This window comes from Trachemys scripta, chromosome 4 (genome assembly GCF_013100865.1).
Source record: "Trachemys scripta elegans isolate TJP31775 chromosome 4, CAS_Tse_1.0, whole genome shotgun sequence".
NCBI lineage: Eukaryota > Metazoa > Chordata > Testudines > Emydidae > Trachemys > Trachemys scripta.
The window spans coordinates 45,882,418-45,901,654 of NC_048301.1; the positions used below are offsets into that span (position 1 = coordinate 45,882,418).

Sequence of the window (19,237 nt, forward strand, 5' to 3'; positions counted from 1 at the left end):
AAAGTATCCCTTACTATATGTAGTCATTCATTTGCTTTTAGTCAATAGAGAGGACATGAGTCAAAAGCTGCACCCTCTTGCTAGCGATATTGGCAGTAGCAATACAAATGTTCCTGACCTCATGGATGAGTTTATAGCTGAGAGACTCCGCAGTGGTAGTGCATTGGTAAGCTTTTATGACTTTTTTTGCATGTAAAAACAATATGCAAATACATTATAAAACTATTGCTCTAATTACAGAAATATTTTATTCTGGATTTTAAGAACCAGAAATACATTTGAAAATTACTGCCCATTAGATTGTAAATCTGTTTGTCATGTTGCGTGTATATTATGTCACACACCATGACTTAAAAAACAGGATTTACAATCTAATGGGCAGTGACATAATATTCACACACCATTTTATGCTAAAATTCTTCATTATTGATCCCGCAAACAATGTCACTTCACGCAAATTAGTATTCTATTGCATCGTCTCTTTGGGTTGAATGGCACCAATCCTGAGCCTAGTTACTTGTATGCATAAGTGTTTACATGATCAAAGCCTGAATGTGTGTATTAACATACACAGGGTGGTATTGTATATTGTTCTGTGAAGGTGTATTTACTGGCACAATCTAGAAAACTAAATATTTTTAAAAGGTGTGTAGTTTGCCTTTGCTTCTTTTCTTTTCACTTCTGCTTATCAAGATATTTTTGTATCAATAGCTTTCTGCTCTAGAGCCTGACTTTTTCACTCGTGCCATATTTGATCAGTAATGCCATGTTTGAGATGTCCTCATTCATAATCATGTAAGCAGTTCTGTATTACAAGCATTGGATTGAGTTATCACTGAATGATTATGAAAAGAGGCAGCTGATTGGAGAAGATAAATGTTTTGTTAATTGGCAGCGATGGGAAAGGAAAAATATAAAATTACTGTTTTATTGCAAGTTTTTCTGTCAACGAAGAGACTGAATGGGAAGCAATTTAAATTTATTATTTCAGACTTAATGATCACTCCAATTTTGTGTGGCTAGCAAATTCCTTTTCAGTAGGTTGTGGATGTATCCAATGCCGTTCTAAGGTTTGCTCACATATAAAGTTTTCAAAGAGTAGTTGGGCTCCTTAATAGCATGGGGTAAAGGAGGAACAATTTCCATGTAGTTAGTTCGGCTTGATTTATCTTCATATCTGATGAATGATAGATAAGTGGCAAGTGATTTGCCTTAAATGTCTGTTCAAATGCTGGGTTTTTTCTCCTTCAAAGGTAAATCCCATGTTTATCAGATTTGAACTGTTGGTGCACAATATATTGCATAGTCCCAATACAGCCTACAGCATGTATAGAACAAATTGCCAATCCTTTATCTTGTTGCATGTTCCATTATTCAATTCCAAAACCACTGAATTTTTGGCCAATCTTAGTGTGTATTTAAAGATGTCTTCTTTTTTTTTTTTTTTTTTTTTTAATTACACCATTCAAAATCATTTGACTCAGATGTTACTTATGCTCCTCGTTCTTAGAAAAGATCTGGTTCTTTCTCTATATGATTCAAAGTTGAATATCATGTGTTGTTACTAAGGAATGAATAACCTTCTACTCATAAAATCAAATTAACCCTTACTATAAAATGGAAAATGTTAACTGAATTATATCAAAGTCATAAACTCAGTCTATGGTTTTGGTAAATCAATTTATTCCCAACAAAACAGAAATAGACACAAAAGGCAGACGAGTGAGGAAAAGGGAAGAACTTTCTTTTATAAGTAGGTGGTCAGACATGTTGACTGTGCCTGTTATCAGTTCAGGCAGGAAACATGGCTCTTACCTCAGTGTTGTAGAAAGTTGTGGTCCCTGCTGAGGTCAGCTGGAATGAGGAATTGAGACCCAGTTGCTGGATGGAATTCTCCCTTGATCTTATGGCAGATTTGTAAAGGGAATGTCAGGCAAGGTCCAGATTGTTAGCCCAACAAGTGCTAAGTTGTTAGATCCATAAACTCATAGAATATTAGGGTTGGAAGAGACCTCAGGAGGTCATCTAGTTCAACCCCCTGCTCAAAGCAGGACCAACGTCATCTAAATCATCCCAGCCAGGGCTTTGTCCAGCTGGGCCTTAAAAACCTCTAAGGAAGGAGATTCCACCACCTCCCTAGGTAACCCATTCCAGTGCTTCACCACCCTCCTAGTGAAATAGTTTTTTCCTAATCTCCAACCTAGACCTCCTCCACTGCAACTTGAGACCATTGCTCCTTGTTCTGTCATCTGCCACCTCTGAGAACAGCCTAGCTCCATCCCCTTTGGAACCCCCCTTCAGGTAGTTGAAGATCCTAGAAACATCAAACTTATGTCATGAAAACTATACCAACCTGGTGAAACCTGTAATTAAGATTAGATAATAGGGAAAGGACAAAGGAAAGAACAGATCAGGTCTAGTGTTTAAAAAACAAACAAAAAAATTCTCTCACCGGTTACCTTTAGTCTCTTAACTTTTAGTTCATAGAAAAGTTCAGGATGTTTCATAAAAAAGCTTTTCCAGATTTTTTGAGTTCTCCATCCTCACCCAAATAGTCCTAACTTGTTAAAGGGGCAATTGTGAGAGTCCAGGAACACAAGGCTTCACACAAGGCTTCGAACACTTCAGTCTTTTCTGGGTAAGAAAGGATCTGTAGGTTCCATCGTCACAATACATTGAATAGGTATTCAAGTGAATATTGAGTATTATGTTTAGTGTCTAGGGAATTAAGATATACATAGCATTTGACTCTTGGTGCATATTGAGATTCTGCTTTCAGTTTTGTAGGCTGCAAGTCAAAATTTGTCAAGATTGTTTTATGGAGTTTTTTCTCACAAATACTTAATGAAAGCTAAGGTTGAAAAATATGTTTAGTATTTTGGAGATAATTTTCAAAATATTCTCTCTCCATATTCTCTGCATCTCTCTAGTTTTAACAAATGTTTCACATATTGGCCTCGTTCCCAGTCTTTTGAAGTGCATGCACATTTGTTTGTTCCCTGTTTTTGATGCGCAAAAAGCCCAATGTACAGGTGTGAGTAAGGGATTTGTGTGCACAATGTTATATGCATGTGCAAGATCGACATTTATTACTGGCTCATTGGGTTTTTTGCACACACAACTTAGGCATGTGAAAAGTTCACAAAATGTAGGCCCTAGAATTCTCTGCACTGAGCATTTTTTTGATACAGCTTTAAATACTGGAAGAATGGGTTCAATTATTTTTTAATTATTTTAATAAAGGAGGTAATTTCTAATTAAAACGTTGTAACTTGTATCCTTTCAATAAACTAAGTGCATTTTACAAAAAAAATATACTTTAAAAAAAATCTATATACATCATAATATCTAGACATTTTGAATTTGGTTATTTGTGAACTATTTCCCTGAATATTGACATTTGTAAATGTGTGATAACTGCTTGCTGTGAATAAGGAAACTATTAGATTGTAAAATACTTTATAATTCTTCAATTTTTAGAATGTGACAAGAAGAGGGAGCAGTCCTGGCAGCCTGGAAGTTCCAAAAGACCTTCCTGATATATTGAACAAGCAGAGCCAAATGCGCCCTATAGATGATCCAGGTGTGCCTTCTGAATGGACGTCTCCTGCCAGTGCAGGAAGCAGTGACCTGATCAGTTCAGATAGCCATTCTGACTCATTCAGTGCTTTCCAGTATGATGGCCACAAATTTGAAAGCAAGTATATTTTTCCAAAAGTAGTAAAGTTGTTTTTATCTATGCGTATTAATTTCCATTTTTAAATAGCTTGTATACAGCTGTCTCATGAACAGGATTTCATATGAACATCCCATTGATGTTATCAATAGTTTAGTTAGTGAAGTAATATAGTTCTTGAAAGATGCAGTAATTCTTATTAAAATAGCTTTATTCGCTATTTGTATTGTAGTAGAGCCCAAAGCAGAAATGGGGCCTTACTGTGTAATGTGTTGAACAACCACACCACACAACATACCTAGGAAGATATGGTCCCTACACTGAGGAATGTCTTCATGCATTCATTTTGGAAGTCTTTTTTACTTCCTTGAAACATCAGTTTAAATATAAAAAAGTAAAAACCTTTCTTAGTATACAATCTTTTTGACTATGTAGTTAGGAATAAGAACGAGGAGTCCTTGTGGCACCTCAGAGACTAACAAATTGATTTGGACATAAGCTTTCGTGGGCTAAACCCACTTCATCGGATGCATGCAGTGAAATAGTGAAGCAAAATACTACCTGATAAGAGACAGCCAATCTATTAAACCATTTTTCTTTGAATTTTTTTATTCATGCCACTCCCATTCTTGTTAATGGGAAGAGGCTACAAGTGTCACTGAGGACACACCTTGTACAACCGAGAAGTGATGGGTTTTCTTTGGAAAATCTATATAAAATGTAGGAATTATTTACTTTAGAAGTTAAATAACTACCCAGATAAAACCTGTGCTTTCTTACTGGTGTAATTTGTAAAGTGTAAAAAAGCCAAAAAAAAGGAGTGAGAACTAAAAATTACAAAAAGAGACTATGAATCTCAGTAATGATTGAACCTGGTGATGTTCTAAACAAAAAGAGACCTCAACCATGTTTGTAGCTGTTTCCATCACTTTACACTGATTCAACAGATATTGTAGGCTTCAGAGCGACACGTGGAATGACAATCCTGGAATCTTACTATATAGCCTTAACTATAGCAGAGCGACAAAAGCTACATTGGCTAAACTGATTTGAGCATGAAATTTTGTCTTTAGTGTTATAATCTCAAAGCTGTCAAATCTAAAACTCAGGATATAAAACAATCAATTTAGTACTATTTGCAGAAAACTGTCATTTTCCATAATATTCTCAATTAAAGTTGATATTTAGATGTTTTCTTTTAGGCACCCTAGGGCTTGTTTACATGGAGACTTAGTGCTCGGCAAGCTAGGATGTAAATCTACATCGCACTAGCATGCTGTTTAGACCATTCTGTGATGCCCTAAAATTTCTGTAGTGCTTCAAAGTGCACTGTGGAACTTGTAGTACACAGTAGCAGAATCCACATGGCCAGTTAGCACTTGGCAAACTGGTGTGGCAAATATTCACACCTTAGTTTGCTGCACACTGTCTCCATGTAGACAAGCCCTCAGTGTTGAGAGCAGATTCCATAATTTGTGCATTATATTATACCTAAATGATGAGAATGAAGTAAAAAATATTTGACCTTGCCAACTAAATAGAATGCAGAATATGCAATAGCAGTGTGTTTTGCATAACTCAATTTTGTGACTGAAACTGGAGAAGCATTTGAAATAGTAAATGGTTTCCTACTTAAATGTTGGTTTTGGAGTAATTTGCTTGAGCTGTTTATTGTTAACATAAAGGGGTGTATACATTTTTACACGGACCATTTTGGAAGTGTCTTTGGTTGGCAATGTTCTTTAAGTTCGTGTTCATCAACAATGGTATAATTAACCACGTAGCTCTTTCCTTACTATAGGTTTCAGTTTTGGCACTGATGCTGGGACACCAGCTTCCACTGAGATTGATGCAATTTCAGGACATCAGCAGAGTGCCGAGGAACAGGAAGTGGCTAGTCTAACTACCCTCCACATTGATTCTGAAACAAGCAGTCTTAACCAGCAACCATTGTCTGCTGAAGCTGCAACTATTACTGGTAAAGTAGTTGTAAAAATAAATAGATTTTAATTTCAAATATTTTCCCATTCATGCTGAAGAATACAGGTAGCAACTTTGCAATTAATATATTTTCTGTGTACACTGATATTTGGAATTCAGGTATTGTGTTAATTGAAATCCTTATGAAAACTGAGTGAAATAACCTGACTAGGAAAAACTTCCTCTTGACTTACATGATCAGCAGATATTGACATAGAGTGCTAAGTATATGTTTAGTCTTTTCTGGAAAAATTGACAGATTTATCATGTGGAAAACTGTGAGTACATAATATACTGTATCTCATTGATGAAGTGTTACCAACTATTTTTATCATTACTAGAAAAACAACTAATTTTTTTTATATAAATAACTCTTTAAAGTACTCTGGTATATAGTACTTTTTCAGATCAACTTACAGCTACATCATGGGATGCCTGAGACACTCCTACCTCTTACGTTCTCTCAGGGTGTTCTGTTATGGAGCTTGATGCTTTTGATATGTAAAACATCAACATGTGCACCATACAATCCATGTTCACTTGAATGTTGAGTTACTAGATTTTTTTCTTCTCCCCACCCTTTTTAACATGGTAAAAATCAACCTCTTGAGAACTAGATTGTGGAAAGAATCTTCTCCAAGGCACATCCTGAGGAAGTGTCTGAGTTTACTAGGGCCAGGATTTATGGATTCCATAGTCAGTTTCACATCCCTTGTTCTCTAGCTGTTTTGTATAATGCTGTGGCAGTTGCAAGCCAAGGATCAAACATGCTTGCTACTTTGAAGTTTCATCTTTGCAACAGAACATCTGTACCCTGGGCTGTGGGGGTCTATAACAAATCAAACTCCTGCATTTTGAGAAATATTGAAGACATCTCTACTTGTGGCAGATGAGCCATAGAAATACTCTGTTCCTTTCCTGAAGCTGTCTTTATACTCCGAGAAGCATGGTATTAGCTTCCTTTAGACATTTTTTTTTAGTCCCCTCCATATTTATAAACTGTAGTGGCTTTGTTCAGTTGTACTCTTGCTGTTTTAATTCTTTCTTTGGCATGGAAGTGTTAAGAGGATTAATCTTACTGCCCTAGTTTCCTTCAAATTGTTTGTTTGTTGAGCCAACATTTCAGGGATAGGCAATTTTTGTTTGGCAAAGATACTTATTTTTGTTAATTATTTAGCTCTGCTTTCCAGTTTCTTAGTGGGAAATTTTCTTGCTGGAGTATTAACAGGAAATGAATGAGTTTGTCTATCACTGTTCATTCAGTAGCATTAGAGCAAAGTGATTCTGCAGTACGCTTTGTAAGAATTAGAGGCAACTGTGATGGAGTATCCTTTAGTTTTCTCAAAAGAACTCAGTAGCTTATCACATTCTGCATAATTAGTCTGCCCTTTCCTTTCCAACTCCTATACAGAATTGTTTTGGTCACTATATCTTTCTATGTGGAGAGAGCAGAAAACAGGAGAAGAAATAAAATAAACTTTATTTTAAGAGGTTTTAAATACAGTACTTGATGTACTCTCTTCCCCATGCCTCCCTCACCCTTAAAATAAGTATTTTCTGCTTCTGTGTGGAAAGGAGTAAATAATGTCCTTTTGGAGAAGTCCTGGAACTTCTTAGCCTGAAATGTGCATTTTAAATAAGGCCTGAGGAAAAGATGGAGAACAAGCAACCAGTAGCTAATAAAAATCCTTTACCTTTTAACTACCAGAGGGAAACAGTATGCTGTGTTGCAGAGCAGTGCTGAAAGGGGGAAAAGTACTTCCCCAGGATATATTGGTGGTGGTTTTCAGATGTTTTTTTTATTTGGTGTCCACTTTCGTGAACTGCTACTATCTTTTTATTATAATGGCACTAATTACAATTCCATATTTAAGGTTGTGTTGAGTTTTTTCACTTGAAGCAGGATAGAAATCCCTGTATTTCACAGTTGGGCAATTTAATTTAGTTTCCTTATTTACCATAATCACTGTTCAGACAACAATTGAATTTACTTTAATGCTTTCTAGATATTATAAATCTAACGTTTAAAGAGAGAACAATTAATTAAAAATCATTGTTTTGCAAGTTAGTCTTAATAGCCTTACCATTTTGTTTTGTTTTTTTTTGTTCTTGTAGCTAAATTAGTTGCTTTTGGAACTTCACATACATACATGTTGATCATGACATCTCAAATATAGGCTACATTTGTCTAAAATTTAAAAATCAGACTTTCAGCATTTTCATGGTAACAACAAGTTTATTTATGCTTAGGTAAGCTAGGGGTTAAATCACATATCTCCCATGTTCTCTGCTATTTAACAAAGCTGCCTGAGCTCGGCTGCTTATGGGGATCTCCAGCCAGCTCCTGACTCAAAGGCAAGGTGAACTGTGAGGCAAGAGAAGCAGAACCGGAGAACCGAAACATATCAGACACCTGCTCTCCTTTCCCAGGCTTGTCGGTAGTGGAGACCTGACAAGGATACCAAGAAATAATAAAACATCAGGAGATGTCTTTGCAGCATTGCTACCCAGCACTGAATTTTACCTCCCTTGGTAGTTGAAGGAATAAGAATTTTCATTTAGCTACAGTTTGCTTGTTCTTTGTATTTTCTCTGGCCCTATTTTTCACATTCAGGAATTTGGACACCAATTAAGTCATATGACTTAAGCATATATGTAAAATCTATACCTATTCAGAAAAATAATCACTTCAGTGGGACTTAAACACATGCCTAAATGCTTTTACTGAATTGGGATCTTGGTGAAGGAAGGTGGGAAGAAACTTGTTTGGTTGAAAACACTGAAAGTATTGTCAGAGAAAATAAATACTCTAAAACGATTTGTACTTAATGTAGACATTTGTCAATTAATCCATGAACACGTTTTGGTATCAGTTTATCACTTGACTGATGACTTCTTTCACAGCACTATTCACATGGCCATCTGCTTGTGGTGTATATCTTCTTGGCCAGATTTGATTATTAAAAAAAAGCTCAGGGCTTTTTTTAATGTTATGTTTAGAAAACTTTTCAGAAGTTCAAAGAAATAGAAAAGATTTTTAAGGTAACTTTTAAAAAATTGCATTTACAGGCTCTGAAAGTGCTTCTCCAAGCCAATCTGCTCTTGGATCCCGATCACAGACACCTTCTCCTGCCACTTTGAATGCAGATCATATTGAGCAGAAGGATCTGCAGCTGGATGAGAAGCTCCACCACTCGGTTTTACAGACGCCAGATGACCTAGGCAATATCTGGAATAGAAAACTTTAAAATTGTTCTTTCTTTCTTTTTCAATGCAATATAATTAATAGCTAGTATTCCTTTAGTATGGAACAGTCTAATACAAGGCTTTTATATTAATTTACATTGACAGATTTTGAAACTTTTGAATGAAAATAATTTCCTTAAAGCTACAGAAAGCCCTGTGTTTTTTGTGTACCACTGCAGGTGCTTATCAGTGGATTATTTGGATTATCAGTCCAAAAAACCTTTTAATTGTTTTTATGTTTAAAATCACAACAATTTAATGTAATGTTCAGTATTGTCCAGAACTGCATCATCACTAATACATAAGTAATGAAGCATCATTACATTTGTATGATGCTGTCATGTAATTTTAGAACATCTTTTGTTTTTCTCTTCTGATTTATACAAACTCTTAGTTGAGGCTAAATGGTACCCTTTAATTGTGTGGCACACTTGTTTTGTTGAAATGTTTGTAAGTCAAGAAATTGATAGTTGTTTATGGAAAGGTAACTTTTTTCTCTGACCCTATATGAATCAACTATACCTAACTGCCAAACTTCATGCACAAGAAACCCTTAACCACTATGGTGTAAATGCAGTAAAGGTATATAGAGAATATCTATCCTATTGTACATACCTGCATTTTCCTCCCACATATCCTATATGAACCACTGACCCAAAATCCAGACCGTCCTCCACAACTCACTGACAGGGATGTGTGTGTATATATGTGTGTATATAAAAGGATATATATATATATACATCCTTTTATTTTATTTTAATAGTGTTTTCCCATAGCCACTATGGCCCAGACTTTTTTTAAAAAAAAAAAAAAAAGCACAGTATTCAGTTGGGGCCAGATTTTCAAGAGAGCTCAGATCCCATTTAGGCATCTAAATAAGTGGCCAGATTTTCGGAAGAGTTCACTATGTTCTGGTGCTGTGAGAGGTTTTGAAAATCTGACCATAAGTGTCACAATTGGAGCTGCTGTGCACGAACACTTTTGAAGTTCTCGCCCTCATATAAGTACCTAAATGCGAACTGAGTAGAGAGGGTTGGAAATTTTCTGATGGAACATATTTCTGTCAAAAAATGCAAATTTGTCGAAATCAAAACATTCCATGGGAGCATGTCGATTTTCACAAAATCCCACTGGAAATCAAGCATGTCTCTTTCAGTTTCCTTCCAGCTTGCCTCCCCAGTGTTTGCTCAGAGGTTCTAGGCTCCTGGCTAAGTCCTGGAAGCCCTGACTCTCCCCACATGGCAGGCTACCAAGGCTCTGGCCAGCTTGGAGAGCCTCAGAAATGTTTCAAAAGGGTGGAAATTTTTTAACTTTTTCAAAACTCAATTTTGGAATTCTCATTCTGCAGGAAATTTTTAAAAATTCATTTTTTCCATTTCAGAGCATTGTTTGTTTATGAAATTCTGGAATTTCTTGTGGTTTCCAGCCAGCTCCTGTGTGTGTGGTGGGGGAGGGGTGGGTTGTTTGTTTTTTTGTTTGTTTTTTTTTTTAAACTGGCTCCAGCTGTGTGCTGAGCACTTTAAAATCCTAGGCATTTTGAAAAACTAATCCTGTGTATCAAAAATTCAAATCTAACCTCATTCTCTTTCCAAAAACTATATCCTCGGTTTGTAATGCTCAAATAAGATTTTAGATTTTACCATACTGTACCATAAAATACTACACTATGGTCCCATATCTCAGCTGCCATCCATATGAAGTGGGTTTTTTGTTTTTGTTTTTTGAGAAACCACAGCATTGAATATCCGACTTTCAAGTGCTTGTGCATAGTATTTATAATTGGCAGTTTTTAATGTTTAATATCCGTTGATAGATATTTACCAGTCTTAACTTATTTAGGCTTTTGGGGGGCTAAGAAAAGTAGATAAACTATCTGCCAGCTGGAAAAGTAGGTTTTATTTGCACTACTTTGAAGTGGAGAGAACTGCATCTTGAGTGATGCTTTCAGGCTCCTGGGCTGAGTTACTGAGTATTGTCCCCTCACTAGCTGACTAAGGAGGGACTAGTGGCAAGATACAGCAGTTCACACTTTCTCCAGGATTCTCTTCCCTAATTTGCAAGTAAGGGTACGTCTATACTTACCTCTGGGTCTGGCAGTAAGCAATCTTATCTTCTGGGATCGATCCCGGAAGTGCTCGCCGTCGACGCTGGTACTCCTGCTCCGCGAGAGGAGTATGCGGAGTTGAAGGCGGAGCCTGCCTGCCGCGTATGGACCCGCGGTAAGTTCGAACTAAGAGAGTTCGACTTCAGCTACGTGAATAACGTAGCTGAAGTTGTGTATCTTAGTTCGAAATGGGGGGTTAGTGTAGACCAGCCCTAAGAGTCAGTCATGGTAAATGCTAAAGGAAAAAGGTCCAACTGCTTTAGTGAATAAGATTTAAAGCCGAAGGCAAATTTTCTGACGATCCTTTGAATGGGGAACGTTGGAGATTTGCAGCTTCATTGAAGCAAAAGTATAAATGAAATGTCTTTAGTAAGGAAAAGTAGACTGATGTAGTTAATTTAATAACAAGATCAGATGACTCAGTGCTAAAGTGGCTAGCTCTATAAGAAATACCTTTATTGTACTTAGTCTGCATACATGCCTTATCCATTTATTACTTGTTTTAAGGAAACTATTCATGATTTAAATATCAGACCTTATTCTACTTTACCAAAGGTCGTTCTTATTGTACATTTTTTCTCCTATTACAGAAACTAGTGAATTCCCATCAGAATGTTGCAGTGTGATGGCAGGGGGCACCCTTACAGGATGGCATGCGGATGTTGCTACTGTAATGTGGAGACGAATGCTAGGGATTTTGGGAGATGTCAACACCATTATGGACCCTGAAATTCATGCGCAAGTTTTTGATTACTTGTGTGAACTCTGGCAGAACCTGGCTAAGGTACAAGAACCTTCTCTACAAACCAGCTTGATGGGGCAAGAGCTTGAGAATGGATCAAAAACTATAAATTTCTGACGTACTGCCTCTGTGTTCTTAAATAATTACAGATAAGAGATAATCTTGGTATTTCAGCTGATAACTTGACTTCACCCTCTCCACCAGTTTTAATCCCACCACTGAGAATTCTAACTCCGTGGCTTTTCAAGGTAAATACAATAAACCATTCAGTAGATAAGAGACATTCATATAATATAGAACAATGCTAACATTAACCTGTTACTTCGTTTGTGTAATAAGTACTTTTTTTTAAAAACTGTAGGCAACCATGTTGACTGATAAATACAAACAAGGCAAGCTACATGCTTATAAGCTTATTTGTAATACAATGAAGCGAAGACAAGATGTTTCTCCAAATAGGGATTTTTTAACTCATTTCTACAATATAATGCACTGTGGACTTCTTCATGTTGATCAGGTAAGTGGTTTTTTTTTACATATTTTTTTTGAATTCAGATGAGGATGTACAATATAGCTGAAATGGAGTCATGTCTCTGTCAGAAAATACTGGATGGATTTTCAATTAAATAATTTAACTTGGTAATTAAGAATTAATACTTCAGCTTATATCCTATTGCTGAGCATTTGCCTTGGTAAATCACACTCCTAGTAATGACCACAATCATAACCTGCTATGCACATTTGTGCAGGGGCGTAAGGAGGCAGAAGGTGCCCTATTTTTCATCTATACAGGCTATGCTATCCATTTTGCAGGTTGCAGCATGTAGGAAAGAGAAACAAGCAACTTCTGGGAGGCTTCCCTCCCTCCTTTCAGTGCACCGACCTTTGCAGTTGGGCTGGTGGGAAAGTAATTGTGCCAGGTACAAAATTGGTACAGATTGCTACTTCTCTTTCCTCCCATCCCAGGAGCAAAGTAGCAACAAAGGACCATATTGATTCTGAGTCACAACGTGGTTCTTGGTCTGCTCCCTGGCTGGTGCAATTACATGCTGCACGATACCTAGTGCTTGTGGTAAAATCAAAATCTATCTTAGAATGCATAGCAATATAAATCTTCACTGTACTTTGGTAGAAATCATTAGCTAATCTTCACAGTATTAACTTGCATTTGTTAAGTAGTATTGTCCCAAATTTTCAGTGGAGAAACCTTTATGAAAAGGTTAAGTGACTGTCAGCGCTGGATTGAGACCTCTTGTGGTGCCAGAATTCCAGACATATGTGGTCAGTGTTGCCATCCCCAAGTGTTCAAAAATCATGGGTCAGGTCCAAAAGCCCATGAGATTTAAAAAAAAAAAAAAAAAAAAATTGGCAGTTTTTTTTGTCTTGTTTCTGAGCCTTTAGGACACACTTATGGCATGGTTTCAAGCTTTTCTCCACACACATGAAGTCTATAAACTTACTGTTTTATGAAAGCGGAGGTTCTCGTGAAATAGGACTCGGGAGAGCGGAGGGTGCTTTTTAGAAAAACACCAAATATTGTGAGTGGGCAACACTGCTATTTTTTCAGAATTTACTGTATTTCCAGGTAACCATTTAGTGTGATTCTTTAGCTGACAATTGAAATCTTTTCCCTCAGCTGTGCTGTGGGATAAATGAAGTTAATTTTTCCCTTATGTTCTTATGCTTCCTTTTAGAGGAGGAAATATAGAACAGATCAGTTAATGTTAAAATGCATGAAAGAAACTAAAGACATTTCACAGCTTAAATTTTTTTCCTGATGGCTCTTATCTGTGTGAAGTAGGTGTTCTTTAAGTAGATGCAGACATGTATTGCACTTAGGTGTGTGCGTGCCTGGCGCTCGGTAGCCAGGGACTTTTGTCTAGCAGTACCCATAGAGGGGCGGCATATTTTGTTTTAGTCTAGTTTATTGTATATACCTAGCTTTAGTCAGTGGTTAGTAGAGAGTGTTAGTAGGCCTGGTCTACACTGGGGAGTGAGGGGGGAGGAGTCGATCTAAGTTACGCAACTTCAGCCACATGAATAACATAGCTGAAGTCAGTGTACTTACATCTACTGATCATGGTGTCTTCGCTGCTGTGAGTTGACTGCTGCCACTCCCCTGTCGACTCTGCCTGCGCCTCTCACAGCGGTGGAGTACAGGAGTTGACGGGAGAGCACTCAGGGGTCAATTTATCGTGTCTAGCCTAGTCGCAATAAATCGACCCCCGCTGGATTGATCGCTGCCCGCCGATCTGGCGGGTAATATAGACATACCCTTAGTTGATAGTGTTCCCCGCTGATGCCCGCACCAGGGTTTAAATGCTCTCCTTCATGTGGAGAGGCGATCCCCAACAGCGACACCCCCACATGAGGTGCTTGCTTTGTCTTGGCAAGGCCCACCTTACAGACCATTCTTCAATCTGTAGATCATGCAAGAAGTGCACTCGGGTGGTGCAGGGACCTTCCTCTCAAGTAGCATCTGCTTGAACAGGCCATGCGGCCTGATCCAGTACTGAAGCCCTCCTCAGGCTGAAGATGGCCGTCGGGCTCAGCGAGCGCTACCACCTCTCATTCTGGGACAGGTGCTTCTCTGAAGAGGCAGAGGAGCTACTCTCCATTATTGGTGCTGAGGAAGAGGTCTCATAAGACCAATCAGGACTGCTCCAGGTCGCAGCGCAACTCCTCTGCCTCACCCAGGAAAAGCACAGATCAGCATGTGATCAGTTCCGGTGTATGGGATGTCACAGGTACCAAGTGGGAAGGGCATAAACCCTGTATCGTTGACTCCAGTGCCAGCCTCCAGGTCCCAATGAGGGTGATGCCAGTACCAGTCTAGTGGACCTGCTCTGCCTTTCCATTCTGTCCTCACCGCTGGTCCAGGACTTTGCAATGATCACGCCTTCAGCAGCCCCTCCAGTGGAGTGTCCCGCTGAACCTTCATGTCCTTCAGCACTGCACCTAGACGCTCCCTCCTCGTGGTGGGCATGGAGCTGGTACTGGAATCGGTGCAGGGGCATCAGAACCGGGGCCCTCTTTGGCCCTGCTACATTTGATACCTCAGGTGTTCCCATGGGGGCTCTCATCATCCTGGACATCAATGTACTTGGGTGCTTTGGTACCACTGTTGGCTCCGGGACCAATGCTGCCTGACATGCTCAGTACTGTGTTAATCGCGGGAGCTGATTCTTGCCTTGTTCTGGACAATGGAGGACTGAGCTATTGGCTCCCTCAGGCGTCGCTCCGCCCATGTCGCAGAGATCCAGGGGCTCTGATTCCAAGTCAGAGTTGTCATACTTCTACTCCGCATCTCCTAATGAACTCAGGGGCTGCCAATGGACCAGTGTGGCTCTCAGAATTGGCATGTGGCCAGGATAGAGGACCTTAGCCAGGCTTCTACTGGTCACCAGTGCCTACCCATATCAGTGGTCACCTTCGACTCCGTGGGACATTCCTTGTTTGCAGAGATCCCACTTTTCATCCCGCAAAGCTGAAGTCACCTGCCAGTTCAACGGTGGTGACTTTGGATGAGCCACAAGCCCAGGCATCAGCGGTCTTTCTCCCTGAAAAGCCACAAGAGTCCTCCCTTCCAGATACATCTTTCGGAGAGGCAAGAGCCAGTTTTTGCTCAGCCAGGACCCTCTTCCTCATTGCTGGATGATGCAGTGCTGCCCGGTTCAGCCTCCCCTTCTATTCCGGCGGGCTTTAAGGTATGCCAGGACCTTTTACTCCACATAGCCACATCCGTGGGCATCCAGGCAGAGTTTCTTCAGGAGAGCACACGACAGACTGGTAGATATTAAGTCCATTGTCCCCGGGAGTGTGGCCCTCCCAATCAATGATGTGCTCTTTGAGTCAATAAGAGCCGTGTGGGAGTATACCAGCCTCTGTGCCACCAGTGGCAAGTTTCATAAAAAAGTCCTACTTTGGTCCCATGCAGGGATTTGAAGGGTTCTGTTCCCACCCACCCACTAATTCCCTGACCATAATGGTGGAAACGGCAGTGACCGACAGAGTGGGTTCAAGTCTACCACTGAGGACAGAGACTCCAAGTGGTTGGATCTTCTGGGCAGGAAGATCTATACCTCATCGTCCCTACGGATGAGGATTTTAAATCAACAAGCTTTGCTGTCCAAGTATGATTTCCTCAATTGGTCAGCCATGTCTAAATTTAAAGACCAGTTGCCTGAGGCTGGAGTTTCAGGTGTTTGTTGTGGAATGTTGTGTGGTGGCCAAAACGTCCCTGCAGTCCGCCCTTGACATTGCACACACCTCAACCAGCTGATGGCCTTGGAGGTAACTACGAGGATGGCTTCCTGGTGGCAAAATTTGGGATCACTTTGGACGTCCAGCCCATTGAAGACTTGCCCTTTGACAGCTGAGTCTTGTTCTTGGACAGGACTGATTATTTGCACTCCTTTAAGGATTCCAGAGCTACCTTGGGGTCCTTGGGAGTGTACACGCCATCTGTGCAGACTCCACTACGGGGCGCAGCAGCAGCAACAGTATTGTCCACAGCATTCCTTTGCACAACCTTTCTCTGAAACAGTGGGAATACCCTATAAAGAGGGATAGATCCCACAAAAAGAAGCAGGCAGATTCAGGCTTCGGACAGTCCATATGCCCTCCCTTGGCACCTGCTAAGGGCCCATTTGGACTCCTTAGTCCAGAGTACTAGTCCAGTCATTATTCTGCCCTCTTTGTCACGCACACCCCTTTGGGGACAGGCTGGCCCATTTTTACAATGATCGGGACTTGATTACCGCCTACAGCTGGGTCCTACACACTGTCAGATTGGGCTATGCAATTCAGTTCCTTTCCAGGCCCCTTTCCCACCCCTGCTTCCCGTCCCTCTTCAGGGACCCTTCTCATGAGACACTGTTCATCAAGCAGGTCAGCTCTCTTCTAACTTTGGGAGCAGTGGAGGAACACTGAGGCCACAGCTGCTTCTCCTGGTACTTCCTGATACCAAAATCCAAGGGCGGGATGAGACCCATTCTTGACCTTCAGGGCCTTAGCAAATTCAACAAGTACATGAAATTCCGCATGGTCACTCTATTGACTACTCCCCATGCCGTTTCAGAACAACTCTGGACCTTCAGGATGCTTACTTTCAAGTCACTATTCTAACAAGCCATAGGAAGTAACTTCATTTTATGGTAGAAGAACACACTTTCAGTACATGCTTCTCCTGTTCAGCCTCTCTTCTGCCCCCCAATCTTCATCAAATACATGGCAGTTGTTATGGCATATCTCAGGTGGAAAGGAATCCATGTTTTCCCATACCTCAATGACTGGTTAGTGAAGGGTGGCTATATAGAAGACCTTCTCGCCCACATTGATACCACATTGCGTTCACTTTAGTGTCTGGGACTCATTTTAAACATCACAAAGTCAACCTTGGATCCAGCTCAAAAAATTGAGATCACTGGGGCCCTGTTAGATTCCACAATGTTGAGGGCATTTCTGCCGACCAACTGCTTCCAGGCAATGCAACAGCTCTGCAATCTCAGCCCTCCACTACACTCCATGTATGTCTGAGCCTGTTGGGTCACATGTCCGTTTGCATGCAAGTGGTCCAGTTCGCCAGACTGTACCTTTGCTGTCTTCAGATGTGACTCAGGACAATCTACTGCCCTGCCCTGCACTGTCTGAACAGGTTGGTTCGGCCTTCCTCCACCAGTCCTAGATTCCTTGCACGGGTAGGAGTCCCCACGCACTGAGTGCTAGGGAGTCCTTCGCTAGGTCCCTCCAACAAACTCAGTAGTTACCGACGCTTCCTTTCTGGGTTGGTGGGGGGCACATCTGGACTCATTGAGGACCTGTGGTCAAAACAGGAAGCCTCATTCCATATCAATGTGCTGGAACATCGAGCCATCCACAATGCATGTTGTGCCTTCTGGGACCATTTCACCCTTCTAGTGGTTCACCTACTCACCGACAATACCACTGTGATGTACTATGTGAACAAGCAATGGGGAGGCATTCCAGGTTACTCTGCTTAGAGGCAATCAACCTATGGCAATTCTGCATCAAAGCAGACATCACTCTGGTAGCAGTCCAGTTGCTGGGGGCACAAAATTGTCTTCCAGACATCTCAGCAGGGTTCTCTCCCTGAACTATGAGTGGTCCTTGAAGGTGAGTGTCCTCTGGGTTGTCTTTGAGACATGGGGCATCCATGTGATCGATCCGTTTGTGACGAGGGAAAACAGAAAGCATCCCCTATTCTGCTCCTGAGGGGGTCTTAGCCCAGGCTCCCTCTCTGATGTTTTCCACTGGAGTTGGCGGTTGATGCTTCTGTACATCTTTCCTCCTATTCCGATCATGCCTCAGATATCCTCAAACTCAAGGTAGATCGTGCCCAAGCTTATCCTCTTTGCCCCAGCCGAGGCAGTGCTGGTTCCCTTATCTCCTTGCTCTGTCAGTTCAACCTCTCATACCACTTCCTCTCCATCCCAACCTGCTCACTCAGAACCATGGCCACACTCTCCAGCCTGCGATCAGCTCCCTGCATCTTATGGCATGGCTGCTGCATGGCTGAATGAAGACATAGAGCTGTGCTCGGAGGCTGTCCAACAAGTCCTATTCAGCAGTAGGAAGATGTCCACTAGGATGGCCTAGTTGGCAAAGTGGTGTGGTCCGTGGCCCATGGGACCAAACCAACAGGGACTTCCATCCAGGACGTCTTGGAGTAGCTGTTACATCTTCAGAAATTGGGGCCTGCACTCAGTTCACTGAGGGTGCATTTGGCAGTAATATCAGTATCAATATCATCCCCCTAGTCAAGGGAAATCATTTTTTTCCAATGCTATGCTGAAAGGATTTCTGAAAGGGCTTCTCTGCTTACATCCTCCAGTCAGAGAACCAGTTCCCATGTGGGACCTAAACACCTTTCTGGTTGCTCTAATGGGCCCTGCGTTCGAGTCACTTGCATCCTGTCCACTGCCCTTCTTGTCTTAGCTATTGGGAACGCAGTTTTCTATCACATCTGCAAGAAGGTTGTGAGAGTTGCAGGACCTGATCGCTGAGCTTCCTTACACTCAGTTCTCGAAGGGCAAGGTGATGCTGCGACCACACCCAAGGTTTTTATCCAACATGGTCTCTGTTTCATCTGAATCAGGTGGTGTGTGTGAGCTGCACTCTTTCCTGGAAGAACAGTCCCTCCATACTCTGGATGTCAGGCGATGTCTAGCCTTTTATCTAGACAGGAGTAAACCATTTTGTGCTTCACCTTGCCTGTTCATGTCATATACAGACCACATGAAGGGGGCAAGCAGTCTCTGCACAAAGCGTCTCTAGATGGATAACATCCTGTATCAAGACTGCATATGAGAGCGCTTTGGCTATGCCCTCAGTGGATGGAAGCTCACTCCACGAAAGCACAAGTGATGTTGATAGTATTCCTCAGTGCAGGGCCGGCTCTAACCTTTTTGCTGCCCCAGGCAAAAAAAAAAAGAGCGCTGCCCCGCCGTAACCCCCACTGCCCCCCCCC

General features: G+C 40.9%; 1 protein-coding gene across 1 annotated transcript in view; it reads left to right on the plus strand.

Moving 5' to 3' along the window:
• Nucleotides 1-19,237, plus strand: part of RALGAPA1 (Ral GTPase activating protein catalytic subunit alpha 1) — a gene marked incomplete in the record, with an annotated part of 246,933 nt that overhangs the window by 106,157 nt on the left and 121,539 nt on the right. The window contains 7 exon segments of the mRNA XM_034768622.1: nucleotides 42-166; nucleotides 3,481-3,697; nucleotides 5,478-5,654; nucleotides 8,726-8,878; nucleotides 11,597-11,790; nucleotides 11,898-11,996; nucleotides 12,110-12,265. Coding sequence (XP_034624513.1) covers nucleotides 42-166; nucleotides 3,481-3,697; nucleotides 5,478-5,654; nucleotides 8,726-8,878; nucleotides 11,597-11,790; nucleotides 11,898-11,996; nucleotides 12,110-12,265 — 1,121 coding nt within the window.